The 18,593-nt window shown below is 42.1% G+C and overlaps 1 protein-coding gene across 2 annotated transcripts in view; it reads left to right on the top strand.

Annotated features, from left to right (window-relative positions):
• The window catches only part of CENPF (centromere protein F), a 61,974-nt gene extending 43,872 nt beyond the window's left edge, over positions 1–18,102 (top strand). For both annotated transcript variants that reach the window (XM_055582970.1, XM_055582971.1), the window contains exons 15-20: positions 3,159–3,335; positions 3,664–3,825; positions 6,065–6,227; positions 9,741–10,217; positions 12,623–12,801; positions 17,145–18,102. In XM_055582970.1, the coding sequence (XP_055438945.1) occupies positions 3,159–3,335; positions 3,664–3,825; positions 6,065–6,227; positions 9,741–10,217; positions 12,623–12,801; positions 17,145–17,348 (1,362 nt within the window). In that variant the 3' untranslated portion in view covers positions 17,349–18,102. The remainder of the gene's footprint in view (positions 1–3,158; positions 3,336–3,663; positions 3,826–6,064; positions 6,228–9,740; positions 10,218–12,622; positions 12,802–17,144) is intronic.
• The last annotated feature ends 491 nt before the right edge of the window (positions 18,103–18,593 follow it).

The following is an 18,593-nucleotide window of genomic DNA, read 5'->3' as shown; positions in this document are numbered from 1 at the left end:
ACTGAACTACCAGGGAAGCCCTGTGCTTTTCTTTAAATATGATATTTAATAAAAATGGAAAAGCTTTGGCATTTAATCTCAGCAATTGGTTCATGGGATTTGTGGCAATGCTATGTGGAAGGAGTTCCTATGAATGATATCTGAGTCCTGCACCTGCTGAAATCTGCTTGGGACTGAGCAGTTTGAGAGTATCCCTGGTATATTGTTACTTGCATTTCATTTATAGGCTCTACAAAAAAAAAAAAGAAATTTTAAGTGTTCAGCTTGAAGGCCGTATGTATGAATGAGCATGTTGGTCTGCAATGGCTTTATTCATTCTGTAAATACTACTAAGGTCAGAGGATAGAATGGGGAACGATAGCTATCCAGTGGTTCCTGCACTCACAGAGCTTACCATCTCGACACAATAAATCACTCCATAGGAAATGTATAAAATAATCATAAATGCTTTGAGTGCTATAAGACTTCCCTGGTAGTCCAGTGGTTAAGAATCTGCCTGCCACTGCAGGGAACACTGGTTTGATCCCTGGTCTGGGGAGATTCCACAGACCCTGAGGCAGCTAAGCCCATGTGCCCAACTACTGAGCCTGTGCTCCGCAATAGGAGATACCGCTGCAGTGAGAAGTCCGGGCACCAGAACTAGAGAGTAGTCCCCTCTTACTGCAACTAGAGAAAGCCCGTGTGCAGCAGTGAAGACCCAGTGTTGCCAAATAAATAAATTATTATTAAAAAAAAAAAAACAACTGTTAAGTGTGATAAAGGAAACAAGATCCTTTCTGTAGAATGTTTGGGAAGTTGGGTATAGGAGTAGGGAACAACCTAATTTAGACAAGGTTGTCTGAGAATGCCACCTGCAAGGCAAGAAGTCACCATGTGAAGAACACAACCAGGGAGGGAGCCTTCTAAGTCTATAGAGCAGTGTGACAAAATCTCTGAAATTAGGGACTTCCCTGGTGGTCCAGTGACGAAGACTCTGCTCCCAATGCCGGGGGCCTGGGTGCAATCCCTGGTCAGGGAATTAGGTCCCATGTGCTGCGACTAAGAGTTCACATGCCTCAACTAAAGATCCCGCATGCTTTGATGAAGGTTGAAGATCCTGTGTGCTGAGAACACGTGGAGCAGCCAAAAAGGTGGTGGGGGGTGGGAGGGGGGCGGGCGACAAAACTCTGAAATTATAAATACCTATGGACATTTTCAAAATTGAAAGGAAACCATTGTGGCTGAAGTCAGATGGAAAATAATATGCAAGAAGGTTGGAGCAGTAGGAAGAGATGGTAAAGAACTAGAGTACAATCTAAAGTGACACAAAACACAGGAGGCTGGTGATTGAAGGGAAGATTTAGGAAAGATACATGAATTTGGCTAGTTCACAGTATTAGGTAGTGTTTAAAAATTATGAGGATGGTAGAAAATACAGATGGAGAAGAGAAGGTGAAGAGGCGGCTCAGGGCCCAGCCCAGGTGACCCCCCAGCAAGTAGGGTGAGACAGGAGGAAGAGCCAGCAAAGGAACTGAGAAGACAGGAGGAGGCAAACCAGGAGAGTGTCCTGTTCCTGAAGGCACGGGTGGAGGCTGTCTTGGGACTGAAGGAGTGGTCAGCAGCATCAGATTCTGCTCAGAGGTTGAAAGAGATGAGGGCTAAAGAATGGGGTTTGTAACATGGAGCTTGATGATGCTGTTTCAGGAGGAGCTGGGATAAAAGGTTGGAGTGGGTTGAGGAGTGGTTGATGAGAAAGTGAACACAGCATGTATATAAACACATGTAGGAACAGCTATTTGGGATCACACACAGAGAAGCCAGATGCCTCTAGGGCTGCAGTTTTGCTAGTCCTGCACCATGAAGGGAGAGAGGGGCAGAGGAGTAGGGAGCATGTGGAAGGAAATTCTTCAAGTGACAGAAGATGCACGTAAGCTGGCCAAGGAAGGGGGCTTGAGTGTAAAGGTGGTGGTGGTGCTGTTGATGAGGTCAAGAAATTACCATAATAGAAGTACTTAAAAAAGTGAGAAGCCAAGGGAGCCAAGGAAGGTTTGGTCCAGGGTGTCTTAGTTGTGAAGTTGAGGTTTCAGAGATCCCATGCTCCTTGTGGAGGTGACCTGGGGTTGGAACAAAGGAAATTGCCCCTGGAGGTGAAGTCGCCATTTAAAGTGAATTAAGTCATCCCTCAGTATCCACAGGAGATGGGTTCTAGGCCCCTCCAGGTTCCAAAATTCACAGATGTTCAAGTCCCTCATATAAAATGGCATAGTGTTTGCATATAACCTACACACATCCTCCTGCATGTGCTCAGTTGCTAAGTCATGTCCGACTCTGCAACTCCATAGACAGTAGCCTGCCAGGCTTCTCTGTCCTTGGGATATTCCAGACAAGAATACTGCAGTGGGTTGCCATTTCCTCTTTCAGGGGAACTTCCCGACCCAGGGATCGAACCCAAGTCTTCTGTGCCTGCATTGGCAGGTGGATTCTTTACCACTGAGCCACCTGGGAAGCCCATACTGGATTACTTAAAATACCTAATACTATGTAAATAGTTGTAAATACTCTGCCTGCAATGCAGGAGATCCCGGTTCGGGAAGATCCCCTGGAGAAGAGATAGGCTACCCACTTCAGTATTCTTGGACTTCCCTGGTGGCTCAGACAGTAAAGAATCCACCTGCAGTGTGGGAGACCTGGGTTCGATACCTGGGTTGGGAAGATCCTCTGGATCTTCCAGAGCAACCCACTCCAGTATTCTTGCCTGGAGAGTCCTCATGGACAGAGGAACCTGGTGGGCCCCAGTCCATCGGGTTGAAAAGAATTGTACAGGACTGAGCGACTAAACAACAGCAATAAGTAACTCACTAGAATATGTAAATACAATGTAAATGCTGTGTGGAAAATTCCTGGTACACAGAAAATTCAAGTTTGACTTTTTGGAACTGTCTGGAGTTTTGGGGGAGGGGAGGTTGGAATATTTTTGTTTTGTAGTTGGTTAAATTTGTAGATGTTTAATCTGTGGCTATAGAACATCAACTGTACATTGCTAAGGATTATAGCACTAATTCTATGTAGATTTTGTCTTGCCTATAAATGATTTTTTTCCCTTCCATACTCAGTGTTCCTAAATATATATGTCCAGGTTCCTAATTATCTTCCCATAATTTTATTGTTTTTCTCATTAGGGTCAACTGAAGGAGCTCATGCTAGAAAATAGTGAATTGAAGAAGAGTTTGGATTGTGTACACAAAGACCGTATGGAAGAACAAGGGAAGATGAGAGGAGAAATAGCTGAATATCGGCTACGGCTTCAGGAAGCTGAAAACAAACATCAGGCTTTGCTTCTGGATACAAACAAACAGGTAAAAATGCGTGGTCTGGTGACTGGGCAAGCTGAAGAGTATGTGTCGGTGGTGGTGATGAGGCATTTTTTGCAAGGAAGCCAGTGTTGTGTATTATAATTATGCTTCACAATTTTGTGAATGGTGTCATTCTATTAACTTCCCTTTCTTTCCCTCAGTTATTTGCATGTGTCTTATTTTATGCCTTGAGTTTTTAAAAAATACATTTCCATCTTGGAGAGAGTTCCAAAAACCATGGTCTTTGGAATAGCAGTTTTCTTTTCTGTTTGTTTCCCTTATAATGTTTTTACTTGAGCCTCCTAGCTAAAGTAACATTTTTTTGCCCTAGCATGAAATGGAAATCCAGACATACCGAGAGAAACTGACTTCTAAGGAGGAATGTCTCAGCTCACAGAAGGTGGAGATAGACCTCTTAAAGTCCAGTAAAGAAGAACTCAATAATTCTTTGAAAGCGACCACTGAGATTTTAGAAGAATTGGAGAAAACCAAGGTATGTACACTTATCATTACTTTATAACTTAGAATGGCTCATATATGTAACAGTGGTTTTAGCGGTATGAAATTGTTTTCATTTTAATTTTCATGAAAAAAGTTTTTGTAGTGATAAATAAAATCATTCATCAGTTGTCTGCTGAGTTGTTTCTACAAATGAGAGGGGACAGCATGCAGTTCCATAGCTTGAGCAGACTTTATTCATCACTCAGTGCATCCTGTCAAAGTAGAGGATGTCAGAGACTTCCAGAAGTGGATATGAAGATCAAGCCTATAACAGAGGACGGCAAGCCCCTCCAGACGTAGATAATGATTTGGTGCAAGTCTTAATGATTGGTCTTCAGGTTCACTACTATCACCAAACCTTTCCCATGACTTTGGGGCTCAAGGTGGGCCAAGCACTTGGCCAGCCATACATATGTGTACGTTCTCCTCTTCCTCTCGATGCAGGGACCATCAAACTTTTTTCTTTAGAAAAAAAAGTGAACTCTAATCTCAGTATTGTTAGACTATGTGTGTGGGCTCAGTTGCTCAGTCATGTCCAACTCTTTGTGACCCCGTGGACTGTAGCCCACTGGGCTCCTCTGTCCATGGAATTTTCTGGGCAAGAATACTGGAATAGGTTGCCGTTTCCTACTCCAGGGGATCTTCCCTACCCAGGGATCCAACCCATGTTTCTTGCGTCTCCTGCATTGGCAGGCAGATTCTTTACCACTGTACCACCTGGAAAGTTCCATTGTTAGAGTATAGGAAGTCCTATAGTAGTTCTACCTAGAGAACGAGGCTGATTTGATTCCCACAAATACTTTGCATAAAACAAATGCCATCCAGAATGTAAAATATGAACCTGGAAAGTAAATATCTTTCAGAAAAGTTAAGATAACTAGGTATAGATTTCTTATGTTTATAGTCTTATACAATTATCACGGTGAAGGAAATATACCAAGGAAATACAAACTAAGTTTAAAATAACATTAATGATCACTAATGTCCTGTTGCTACAAAATGAGAGATATTAGGTTTAATAACAGAAAGAAATTGCTTCAGGTCTACTTTTTAATTTACTTTCTCCTTTTTTAAAATCTTTGACAGTTGTACTGTGGGGAATGTCTATTTATATATGTACAAAATGGTACATTGTTAGTTGAGTCTATTCAAATCTCATAATTTTATTGAAGTTGATAAGCATTGTTGAAATTGAATTAAATCTGTCTCTAATCCATTTATGTTTGGAATCAGAAATAGAAAATTCTGAAAGTGCAGATTTATTGCAACATTGCTGATGAAATTATTTCAAGGTGAAATGTACAAAGAGGGAAATCGACTTGTAACATCAATGTGCTGCTAAGCTGCTTCTTTCTTTTTTTTGATAGTTTGGTCTGCCTTTGTATGTTTATGATCTCTTATCAGAAACTCTTAGAGCTATATTGTTTTAGAATTCTGTATTTCTTAGATATTAGATAATGCAGTGCATATGCCACATATCACATAATATCTTATCAGAGTCTGGGGTGATACTTCATAATCAAATTCATAGTTTTATAGCAATATGTATGAATATTTTCACAAGGTGGGATAAATAAAGACTGTAAATTCCTTTATATCTGTTCAGGTCAAGTTTTGCCTATAAATCATTTTCAGAACTTGTTTTTTTGATTTTGCAATTGTGCTTAAGGAACTATGAACATGTACTACTAAGAAGTGCTTGATGACATAATTCTCCCACCATTCTGTTCACTTTTTGTTTGAGTTACTATAACATTTAAATTTATGTTATAAACCATAATATCATTTGGTTTTAAATTAGTGTTGTGAGCCACATCTCTGGCCTTCGTCTGGTGTGACTCGGCAAATGTCATCTGAGGCATTGAAATTGCAACGGCACAGAATGGCAAATGGGACACAGTCCTCTCATCCGGAGTGTTCTGCCCACCAAGAATATGTCCATGGACCCGCGCCCCCACCTCCCGGGTGTGCCTCCCATTGGATAAACACAGATACACTGGGCTACTTACTTAGTAGGACATTATCTTAAGAAAGGGAGTGACAAAGACCGTGTTTGCTGGGGGACTTAGGACACTGAACAGAGACGAGGAATTGTTTTATGCATCTTTAGATGTTTTGTCTTGTTCTTAAACTTACAGCATATGATTCTTAGTTATATCTCATTGTTATTTTTCCATATGCTCACGAAAAGCAATTCAAGGTTTTTAAGTGGAATTGCTTTTGTTTTGTAGATGGAAAATCTAAAACATGCAGATAAATTGAAGAAGGAAAACGATCGTGCCCAGAGTAAAATAAAGTTGTTGATGAAATCCTGTAAACAGCTGGAAGAGGAAAAGGTGATGTTGCAGAAAGAACTATCTCATCTTGAAGCTGCACAGGAGAAACAGAGAGAAGGTGGGTGCTAGCCGGGCACACATCGATAAGCCCTCTCTGGCGCCGACTAGTGACGTCACATACACAGCGACAAGCCCTCACTGGCGCCGACTAGTGATGTCACACACTGGTGTGTCTGCCCCGGAAGCGTGGTTAGTGCTCCGTTCTGTGGCAGCACGCCGAGATTGAGCGGCGGACCGTTTTCCAATTTCTGAATTTTGTGCTCGGGCTAGGGTCATTAATGGGATTCAGAATGAAGCCTGCATTTTAAAAAGAGAACGACTGCACCTTCTGTTCTATCAAACGTACAAAAACCTGGCAGCCCTGTTTGCTAATGAGCCTTTCCAAGAAGAGTTATTCATGTGGATGTCCATTACATAGTTCCTACATCAAAAGAAGATTGGCCTCTGAGCTGGCACTGGTAATTTACCAACAGATGATTCTGGTATCCATGGCCCTACTAAATAGAAAGGTTGGGGACTATATTTTTGGGTATGTAGATACAATGAAACAAAGTGACAACGCTTTTTGTCACTTTTCTCTACATACACCCCTAGAGTGGAATGCTTTTTCTGTATGGATAGATGACGGCAAATATAGTACGCATGGCTTTTCTGGACCGTACATAGCTTGGCAGGGGTGAGGGGTCCACAGTGTTCCCTGCTGAGAAGAGTAGGCAGAAGGGACTGGGGCTTCAAGGATGGAATCAACACCAACCAGGCAGCTGCAAGTGACTGAGACATCTTCCCATGTAGTGTCCTTCAAACCCTTGTCCGTCAGATCCTCCATTGCCTCCACGCAGTTTTCAGCACTTCTTTGGACTTGTCTTTTCATTGGCCCCTGCCTGTATCCCAGTATACAGCCTTGACATACTCCTTTCCCGATTTGGAACCAGTCTGTTGTTCCATGTCCAGTTCTAACTGTTGCTTCCTGACCTGCATACAGATTTTTCAGGAGGCAGGTCTGGTGGTCTGATATTCCCATCTCTTGAAGAATTGTCCACAATTTGTTGTGATCCACACAGGGCTTTGGCATATTCAATAAAGCAGAAATAGATGTTTTTCTGGAACTCTCTTGCTTTTTCGATGATCCAGTAGATGTTGGCAATTTGATCTCTGGTTCCTCTGCCTTTTCTAAAACCAGCTTGAACATCTGGAATTTCTAAGTTCATGTACTGTTGAAGCCTGGCTTGGAGAATTTTGAGCATTACTTTACTAGCCTGTGAGATGAGTGCAATTGTGCAGTAGTTTGAGCATTCTTTGGCATTGCCTTTCTTTGGGATTGGAATAAAAACTGACCTTTTCAAGTCCTGTGGTCACTGCCGAGTTTTCCAGATTTGCTTGCATATTGAGTGGAGCACTTTCACAGCATCATCTTTTAGGATTTGAAATAGCTCAACTGGAATTCCATCACCTCTACCAGCTTTGTTTGTAGTGATGCTTCCTAAGGCCCACTTGACTTTGCATTCTAGGATGTCTGGCTCCAGGTGAGTGATCACATCATTGTGCTTATCTGTGTCATGAAGATCATTTTTGTACAGTTCTGTGTATTCTTGCCACCTCTTCTTAATATCTTCTGCTTTTGTTAGGTCCATACCATTTCTGTCCTTTATTGTGCCCATCTTTGCAGGAATTGTTCCCTTGGTGTCTCTGATTTTCTTGAAGATATCTCTAGTCTTTCCCATTCTGTTGTTTTCGTCTATTTCTTTGCATTGATCGCTGAGGAAGGCTTTCTTATCTCTCCTTGCTATTCTTTGGAACTCTGCATTCAAATGGGTATCTCATTCCTTTTCTCTTTTGCCTTTCGCTTCTCTTCTTTTCACAGCTATTTGTAAGGCCTCCTCAGACAACCATTATGCCTTTTTGCATTTCTTTTTCTTGGAAATGGTCTTGATCATTGCCTCCTGTACAATGTCATGAACCTCTATCCATAGCTCTTCAGCCACTCTGTCTATCAGATCTAATCCCTTGAATCTATTTGTCACTTCCTTTGTATAATCGTAAGGGATCAGGAAAGGAGTACGTCAAGGCTGTATATTGTCAACCTGCTTATTTAACTTATATGCAGAGTACATCATGAGAAATGCTGGACTGGATAAAGCACAAGCTGGAATCAAGGGAGAAATATCAGTAACCTCAGGTATGCAGATGATACCACCCTATGGCAGAGAATGAAGAAGAACTAAAGAGCCTCTTGATGAAAGTGAAAGACAAGAGTGAAAAAGTTGGCTGAAAACTAAACATTCAGAAAACTAAGATCATGGCATCTGGTCTCATCACTTCATGGCGAATAGATGGGGAAACAGTGGAAACAGTGACAGACTTTAATTTTGGGGCTAAAAATCACTGCAGATGGTGACTGCAGCCATGAAATTAAAAGACACTCCTTGGAAGGAAAGTTATGACCAACCTAGACAGCATATTAAAAAGCAGGGACATTACTTTGCCAACAAAGGTCTATGTAGTCAAGGCTATGCTTTTTCCAGTGGTCATGTATGGATGTGAGAGTTGGACTATAAAGAAAGCTGAGCGCTGAAGAATTGATGCTTGTAAACTGTGGTGTTGCAGAAGACTCTTGAGAGTCCCTTGGACTGCAAGGAGATCCAACCTAAAGGAAATCAGTCCTGAATATTCATTGGAAGGACTGATGCTGAAGCTGAAACGCCAGTACTTTGGCCACCTGATGTGAAGGGCTGACTGATTAGAAAAGACCCTGATGCTGGGAAAGATTGAGGGCAGGAGGAGAAGGGGATGACAGAGGATGAGATGGTTGGATAGCATCACAGACTCAAGGGATATGAGTCTGAGTAAACTCTGGGAGTTAGTGATGGACAGGGAGGCCTGGCGTGTTGCAGTCCATGGGGTCGCAAAGAGTAAGACATGACTGAGCAACTGAACTGTCTCCCAAAGCCTTTACAACCATGACTTTATATTCTCTGTCGACTTTTACTGTTCATTCATTCACTTAAAATAGAAAGGATGGACAGAGGAATATAGAGGGTGCAATAAATTCATTCATTTTATATAGTATGATAACTACAAGGTGGTTTGATGGATTGGCTGAAATCTGAGTTTGAGAGATTGATGGGTTATATTTAAACTATCCCAGTAAGTATGTGGGCTCCCCTGTTGGCTGAAGACTCTGCCTACAAAGTGGTGAAGGATCTGCCTGCCGAGGAGGAGATGCGGGTTCAATCCCTGGAGAAGGAAATGACAACCCACTCCAGTATTCTTGCCTAGGAAATCCCATGGACAGAGTAGCCTGGTGGGCTACAGTCTGTGGGGTCTCAAAAGAACTGGGCATGACTTAGCCAGTAAACAACAATAAGTATGTAACTCGCTAGAATATGTATCTTGATACAATCCCTCCCAAACAAGAGCTGTTTGAAGTATAAGAACCATCTGTATCTACATTTTCCCCCGTTTCCAAAATAAAAAAAATCAAGAGCAAGTCTAAGGTTATCTGCTTGATGGTGCCCAATGTTAACTAGAGAAGTGTCACGTTACAAATGATTTGTCATTTTTCTTTTGACAGATACGGTTGTAGATGCCAATGTCAACGAATTAAGAACTGAAATGAAAGAACTGAAAGAAACCCTTGAAGAAAAAACCAAGGAGGCAGATGAATACCTGGATAAATACTGTTCCCTGCTTATAAGCCATGAGAAGTTAGAGAAAGCCAAGGAGATGTTAGAAACACAAGTTGCTCGTCTGAGTTCACAACAATCTAAACTGAATCTTCGGAATTCTCCTTTGGTGAATTCAGTTGCTCCAGGACCATCCCCAGTCCCTTCTGCCACTGAAAAGAAGTTACCAACCGGCCAAAATAAATCTTCAGGCAAAAGGCAGAGGTCCAGTGGGATTCGGGAGGATGGGGGAGAAACCACGCCTTCTACACCAGAGACATTTTCTAAAAAAGGCAGGAAAGGCATCAAAAGTGGTACTCACCCTGCAGAGGATGCAGAAGATGTTGAATTTGAGCCAGAGGGGCTTCCAGAAGTTGTAAAGAAAGGTATGACATAATTTTAAAAGTATTTGTGTCCTTTTAAAATAATTCACATACAAAAAGAAAAGAAGCATTTGTATTTTGAGGTTATTATGCCATGGTCCTAATTAATCTTCAGAAGCAATAGTCCACTGTTAAATTGGTAAGGTATATACTTTCTTTTCTGTCGTGAGAGAATGACAGATCTAATTGCTTATGTCACAGTATAAAAAATGCTAGGAGATTTGAAAAATAACTGTCAGAAAACTGTTTGGAATTTGATATTTCTGTGCTGAAAATCCCCATATTGAAGATAACCCTTCAAGTTTCCCACCTTCAGTGTTGTGCAACCCAGGTAGTAGGGGAGCTGAAGGAGGGGCCCCATGATGCTGGCTCCTGGCTGGAGCTGCTTACCACGTTTTTTTTTTTTTTTAACCCAGTGTTCTTCAACGTGTAGCCCAGAGACTGGGGCCAGTCTAGGAACATTTGTTACTGGCCCATGACCAAAACAATGTATAGAAATCATGAGTTAGAGTTTAAAATTTTCATAGCCATTTGCTATTTCGCTGTTTTCAATATCCAAGCACATAATCAGTTTTTATTATACTCATTCTTATTGTATTATACAAAAGTATCATTCCACAGCAGATGAGAGATTACTCCCCACCCCTCTTCTTTCCCATAGAACTAGAGAAAAACAAATATCATATATTAATGCGTATATGTGGTATCTGAAAAAATTGGTATAGATGGTCTTATTGATAGAGCTGAAATAGAGACACGGAAGTAGAGAACAAACATATGGACACCAAGAGGAAAAGCGGGGAGGCAGGATGAATTGGGAGATTAGTACTGACATATATATATATAGACATATGACATTGTTGATCCTGTGTATAAAATAGGTAACTAATGAGAACCTACTGTATAGCATGGGCCTCCCAGGTGATAAAGAATAAATAATATTCTTTATGAATGATAAATAAAGAGTCCGCCTACCAATGCAGGAGACCAGCGTTCCACTCCTGGATCGGGAAGATCCCCTGGAGGAGGGCCTGGTGACCCACTCTGTACTCTTGCCTGGGAAATCCCATGGACAGGGGAGCCTGGTGGGCCACAGTCCAAAGGGTCAGCAAGAGTCGGACACAGCTAATTGACTAAAGCAGCACACGCTGTATGGCACAGGGACTCTACTGAGTGCTCTGTGGTGACCTAAATGGGAGCGCAGTTCCAAAGAGAGGGGTTACACGTATACGTATGGCTGATTCACTTTGCTGTACAGTAGAATTAACACAACATTGTAAAGCAACTATACTCCAATAACTATTTATTTTTAAAAATGAATTCTGGGATATAGAAAACAAACCAGTGGTTACCAGTGGAGCGAGGACAGGGGGAGGGGCAAGATGGGTGCAGGAGATTAAGAGGTACAGATGACTATGTTTGAAATAAATAGGCTACAAGGATATGTCATTCAGCATAGTGAATAGACCCAGTAATGTAGCCAGTATTTTATAACAACTAAATGGAATATAACCTTTAAAACTTGTGAATCACTGTGTTGTACACATGAAACTAATATAGGAAAAATTCTGGGAAATGATTTGGGGGGGAAAAAAGGAAGAAAGTTTTTTTTTTTTTTTTTTGCCATAGATGGTTTGAAGGCACTATTCTGAGTAATTCTAACCCTTAGGAAATCTAATCTCCAAATAGTTAGCTTGCTTTTTTTCATTACTGTTTTTTATTTGTAGGTAAAGGGTTCAAAACAAAGCCAAAACACAGGCTCTTGTAGTTAATGTAGTTACTTTAAAGCTGTTCTGAGCCTGTGTGACATGCTTTCTTTTAGTGTCCTCGGGATTGCTGTTCTCCTCTTGGTCATCAGAAGTTGCGTCAGTTCCCTCTATGGGGGGAGATGATGCCGAGGGAGATCGCTCTTAGCAAGATCCAGACTCTCCTCCCATCCAGTCTTTCTACGTGAGAGTAGTCACTGCAAGTAGCTGTTGTGACTCCACATTTTCCCCCTTTCCACAAGAGCAGGCCTTTTCTTTTGCCTGTCTCTTTCCATTTTACCCGCCTTATTTTCCCCTCCAGTCCGTCTCACAGGAAGGCCTGCCGATTTGTTCTTAGTAGAAGCAGGAAGAACTTTTTTCTCTTTAATATTATTTCCGTCCCCACCTCCCTTTCCCCCATGTTGTTTCTTATTTTCTAATAAGAAAAAAAAAAACACCCCACCTGTTAGGGATTTACTGTTTGCTGCCTCCCAGGGTAATTATGAATAAAATGGGTCCGCTACCCACTGCGGCGGGGAGGAAGTGGTTTTGGAGTCACCCTTACCCTTGCTCACTCATGATGTCACTCGTGAGTAGCACTCCCACCGGGGAGGCTGATGGAATCGCAGCCAGCAGTGCTGACAATCAGTTTTGTGCCCTTAGGGTTTGCCGACATCCCAACCGGAAAGACCAGCCCCTACATCCTGCGGAGGACAACCATGGCAACCAGGACCAGCCCCCGCCTTGCTGCCCAGAAGTTAGCAGCATCCCCGCCAAGTCTCGACAAAGAAAATCTCACCGAGACCTCCAAACCAACAGCTGGTGGCAGCAGATCACAAAAGGTAAACTCCGTGAACATGTATCTACTGCGTGAAATCCAGGAAATGAGAGCGGCATCTGGGCAAGGCTTTGACACTGCACCGGCTGACTCAGGAGCTCTTCAAAGTCTGACCTTCTCCCCGTGGTATAAATAAGTCAGGAGTGAGGAGAGTAGCAAGCAGATGCGAGGACAGGTGTCGTGTTATCCTGCCGCACAGTCTCATCCTTGACCCAGCAGGCTGCTGATCAACAGTCTGATGGCAAACGGTGTTGTCAGAGCGGAGCTCCAAGGGTGTGTTAGCGAGTTTTGGGCAGAACCGTGGAAGGACGCAGCACAGGCAGTGGTCTTTGCTTGTTTACAGGCTCCCTCTCACCCCTCTGCCCCTGCCTGTGATTCTTAGTGTTTGTTACTCCTTGACTGTCTACAAAAAGCACATATTTCAGTTGATGTCTAAAGAAAGGGGCTCTGTTTGTGGATGTCTCTATTTTGATTGTTGAAGTGAGAAAGGGTTGGAATCTTAGGGGCCTCTCTGCACCTTGCAAACAGCCCAGTCAAGTTATTTAAAGCACAGAGTGTGTTTGTTTCATAGCCATACCAGCAGCTACCATTTATGTCTGCAAAGTACATGCATTTTAGGGAACTCAGTCTTATTTTATTTTATTGAACTCTTGTAAGTAGTTATTATAAAAGGATGAAGAAAATAAGACTCAATAAAGATTGAACCTACCTGGGGTTAACACCTCTCTCTCTCAGCTCCAGTCTTGCTCTTTTCCTATTGTTTCTCAGACTAGGGATCACAGGAATCTTGTTGGAAGTTTCTGGAATAGCTTACAGAATTTTTGTTTTTAATATTGTGATTGTACTTTGCTTATTGGTTGCTGCTGCTGCTAAGTCGCTTCAGTCATGTCTGACCCTGTGTGACCCCATAGACAGCAGCGCACCAGGCTCCCCCGTCCCTGGGATTCTCCAGGCAAGAACACTGGAGTGGGTTGCCATTTCCTTCTCCAATGCATGAAAGTGAAAAGTGAAAGTGAAGTTGCTCAGTTGTGTCTGACCCTTCCAGACCCCATGGACTGCAGCCTACCAGGCTCCTCCATCCATGGGATTTTCCAGGCAAGAGTACTGGAGTGGGTTGCCAGTTCCTTCTCCATTGCTTATTGGTTAGAGTTTAAGTATTCAATCAGATTACCCTGACCCAGCCAACAAAACTTTGAAGGTGTAGTAACCCTTATTTGTATAATATAATACTTGTTAAGTGGGCAGGCGTGTTCCTCATTAGGATTTTAGGTACCAAGTACAAAGACTTTGGCGAGTAGTTGCATCAAAGCAACATTTAAGCAAATGTTTGTTATGCTGATATATAAGAGCTCTAAGGATTAAGGAGTTTATATCTACAGTTGAGTTTTGTTCATAACTTATAATCAAGATTTTGTTAACTGGGGGCTGAGGAAGAAGGGTCTGAGATTTTCTTTCACTCATTAAAATGGGCCCATCTATGACTTACAGTTAGAAATATTCTGCTATTTTGTACGTATTTCTTTCCCTTCCCCATCAGTCCTCCCACCTCCCACCTCCAGCCCACTTTCTCTATTTTCCTTTCTCACTCACTCACGTTTGGAGTTAACTTTTAAATGTTGGGAACTGAAGAACACTGAAGTGTACTGGAGTAGGTCCGAACTCTCCAGGGACCGTAAGAACGGTTTCTTTTCCGTAAAGTAACTAGTGCCTTTAAAGAGTGAAGCTTCCAGACTTGACCAAAGCTGTTAACCACAGTCTAATTCCTGAAATGAAGTACTTGGCTCTTTCCAGTACCCCTTCTCTGATGTTGCTGATTATGTTAACAGCTTACTTGTGTCCTCATTTCTAATGCAGATACCTTCTAAATTAATGCAGCTGATAACGTCCTGAAGCAATTGCAACGATAGATGTTTACAGGTGTGTTAGGAAATCACCTCATAAGATTACCACAGGGGTCACTTTCCCTTCTTTTATGAGGAACTGATGGTAAAGCAGTTTTCATGTGGAGTTCGAACTTATTTTCTCAGAGCGCTTTGCACGCTAGGGGGCCTGCTTTGCACACTGCTGTCGCATCTGCTGAGGACAGAACAGTAACCATGGTTTCCTGCGGACTTGCGTGTACAGGGGCTATAGGCTGCAGCAGGCACCAGTGGTTATGAATTGCTAAGCAATTTTGTGCACTTGTGCACATGAATGGCGGGTGGTTCCTCTTGAAAGGAGGTTACAGGGGACTCGTGATTAGATGCAAGCCTTCAAAACCCAGCCTATTGATTTTTAATGTAATTCAACATTTTCTGAGTCACTTTATAAAATGCTTGCCTCATCTGCTGAGCATATTTCATCATTCAGTTTGGAAAAAGAGATAGCAAGTTATCCTTTCCTAAAGCGGTTGCTTAGAAACTTCAGATTATGAATCTTCGCCTGAAGTCACTGGCTGGATGTTGAGAGATTTCCTAGATCATTTAACAGAACTGTCAGTGACAGCTGACAAGTTCGAAGGGGAACATGGGTAAGATGCAGCATAGGTGAGGATCAGTCTCTGCTTTGTCTCTGGGAGTTAGCTCCAGACAACCGTCCACCAGCTACGAGATGATTGTGAGGCATCACCACAGGGCCTGTCAGCAATTTAGTGGGGTCTTAACCATTTTTCCTACTTATGAGTGTCTTTTCCAATGAGCTGTTTGCATACCCGCTGTCTCCCCACTGTGGCTACAGACACGGTTTGTAAGACAGTTAGGGTATGGGTGCCCTTAATAGATTAAATACCTGGGAAGCCTGACCTCATCTAGTTATGGATAAGTCTGAGGCTAACTAACCAACAGGAGGATCAAATCCAAAGTTAAAACTCTGATTACCAACTACAGTTTCCTCAATTCAGAATCAAGAAATTGAGTCTGGAAGGGGAGGCCAAAGGGTGGACTTTGGCTATTCTGTTGGGTTTCAGAAGGAGTTTTACTAGCTCAGATTCTCTTTTCCCAGTGCGGTCTCTCTCCCTACCTCCTCTGTCTTTTAATGGAGCAATTAAAGGTTTGACTCTCCTGCAGCTCACGGGTTCAAGGGAAATGTCTGTCTTCTGTATTGCTTTCTACTTTAGAAAAAAAAAAAAAGGAAAGAATAGAGTGCCAGTAAAACTCTTGTTTTTTTCCTTCAAATTTCCATGGACAGTAATTTTCCATTAAGTCCTGATCCTTCAAGGCCCCTCCTTTTAAGTGTGCTGCACATCATCTGAGGTAGAGGCAACCTTTCCAGGGATCTGATCTGTTGGCCAGATTTACTATGTTTTCTGTAATGAAAAGTATTTAGCTGCCTTTTAAAACCACACACTTCCTATGGAAAGAATATACACGGGGAAATAATTTCCATTCTTTTCTTCTTCTGCTTCAGAAGGTGGTCCCGGGCGGGCGGCTGGGCAGGGGGTGGTCTGTCCCAGAGGTGCTTCTCAGGGCTTCTCAGTACCTCCTTGGTACTGAACACGTATCACCCTGGTTAAGGGTCCTTCCTCTTTTCTTAAAGGTCTTCCTGCCTGAACCGCCTACTCTTGCCCTTTCACTTTGGTTGTGGCATTGTTCTGTATTTCATCTGTCCTGCTCTCTCTCTCTCCTGACCCCGTATTTTTTCTCACTACTATAGAAACCTCAGAAAATCTCAACCTTACCAGTGTTGCATTACCTGGTAATGCATTACCCTCTCATCTACTTCTTAAAGTCTCACATTTTTTGAGATCCCCTTTTCTCTTAAAAGTGGGACCCCCCTTTCTCTTAAAAGGCAGGACATTGGAAAGGGAACTTACTTTTTTTTTCTGGACTTTAAATGGAAGGAGAATGATTAAAATGTTATTATGTGAGGAAGAGGCTCTAGTAAATAAAGCTTCCACCTTATGAAACTGTTATGACTCACTGGAATACATTTATTTGAATGATAGAGGATCGAGTAAGATAAATGGAAGCTGGTTTGGGTTCTTACACAAATATTGAATGTTTGCCATTAGTTAAGCATATTCTGGGCACTGTGGATGCAGAGGTAAAGAGGACATAGTCTTTGCCCTCAGAGAGCTTACCTTCTGATCTGAGAAGGTCACAGTGGCCTTGGGAACGAGTGTCTGGTCATTAGAGATGTCAAGGAAAGCTTTTTAAGGTGGCTCATCAGAGGTGGTGTCTCACCCTTTTCTCTAGCTTCTCTGTTTAGCTGGGGGCCTGTTTTCAGGGTAGAAGAAATAGTCAAACTGTGTACAACTCCTAGAGGAAGAATTGAACTTCAAATGTGATGACCTAAATAAGTACTTTATTTTTCATGTTGTAGAAATGCGAATGTGATTTTAGACCTCTAACTGTCATACTTGTGTTGCAGGTCAAGGTTTCTCAACAGAGCCCAGTGGATTCAGGCACTGCCTTCCGAGATCCCACTGCCAGATCTCTCTCCATCAGTAATCTTCCTGAGAGAAGTCCGGCGGGCAGCCCCAGGGAGGGCCTGAGAGCCAAGCGAGGCCGCCACGCCCCCAGCCCAGAAGCCAGCCTGGAGTCCAAGGGCAGCGAGAACTGTAGGGTCCAGTAGAAGAGCCCGTGTGTGTCAGGACTCCTGGAAGGTGGCAGTTGTTGAACAGAAAGCAGTGTGACTGTGCGCTTGTCTTTATTCATCAGCAAGCACCGTTCCAGAGGGAAGAAAACTCCTTTTAAATAGAAATACATTGACTATTTAGATCTCCCCTGTAGAAAATTAGAAAAGTTTGGAAGCACTGATTACCTCTACATTGATATTCCTCTTCTGTAATGTAAAATAGTCCTGTATAAAGCATTTTGGCAATGTTACACTTAAATGGCAAGCACTATATTACAACTCCTGTTTTTATGTGGATTTTACACTAAAAAATGCAAGTAACATTTTCTTGCAAGGGACAGCTCCCAGGAAAATGTAAACTTTTGCTTTATGATATTTCTTTTGTATAATGTTAGACATGGAATAATTTTAGATCAAGAGTTTCTTTGAGTTGAGTAAAATGAAGGAAACCCTGTTACGTGTTTTTAAGGAAAACATGCACACAGATACGTGTGTGGGTGTGTTCCCCCTCCATGTGTTTTCTAAATCTTGGCTCACTTACATAAGCCGTTCGTGTGTGTGTGGTGTGGTGGGCGTCGTGTGTTGACCTTCGATTGGCCGGGCCACAGGCCCCTCAGAGGTGTCGTGCTTTGCGCTTTCTGTCACTGTGCTGTTTCTCGTCAAGGCCAGTTTGTTGTAGTGTTTTGGTAGGATTCTCATAAATGGTGATCTATAAAATATGGCGTTTTTTCTAATAAAAAATTCAATTCACCTTTGTTTTATGTACAAATGATTTCTAAATATAAATACATTATGAACTTTGGTACCATTTCTTGCTAACTTCAACAGCCTCTTATAAAAGTAAAAATGTTTTAACAAATGATACTACTACATTTAGAAAACACATTCAGTTATATTAAAAAGACATGGTTTGGAATGTGGGTCATGAAGATTATGTAGGCATATAACACGTCCAGCCAGTGCCTAGCACATTGTGTATTCTCATTAAATCTCATCAACAAGGCTACACGTATGTGGTATTTTCCAGCTCATTTATGGATGACAGAGTTTTGTAAATATGCAGGCATTCTGAGCCATATCAATTCCAAAAACTCTGGAACAAGTGCTTGTGTCCTCGAATCAGGGTAAAGAAGTTTTCCAGGACATGAACTTGTAAAATAATTTGCTGTTGACTTTCAGTTCAGATTTATGTATACACTTTGACAAATACTAACATTTATATTTTAAAATTGTCCTTAGCTA

This window comes from Bubalus kerabau, chromosome 5, assembly GCF_029407905.1.
Source record: "Bubalus kerabau isolate K-KA32 ecotype Philippines breed swamp buffalo chromosome 5, PCC_UOA_SB_1v2, whole genome shotgun sequence".
NCBI classification, from domain to species: Eukaryota; Metazoa; Chordata; class Mammalia; order Artiodactyla; family Bovidae; genus Bubalus; species Bubalus kerabau.
This window is presented reverse-complemented; position numbering and strand designations above follow the sequence as displayed.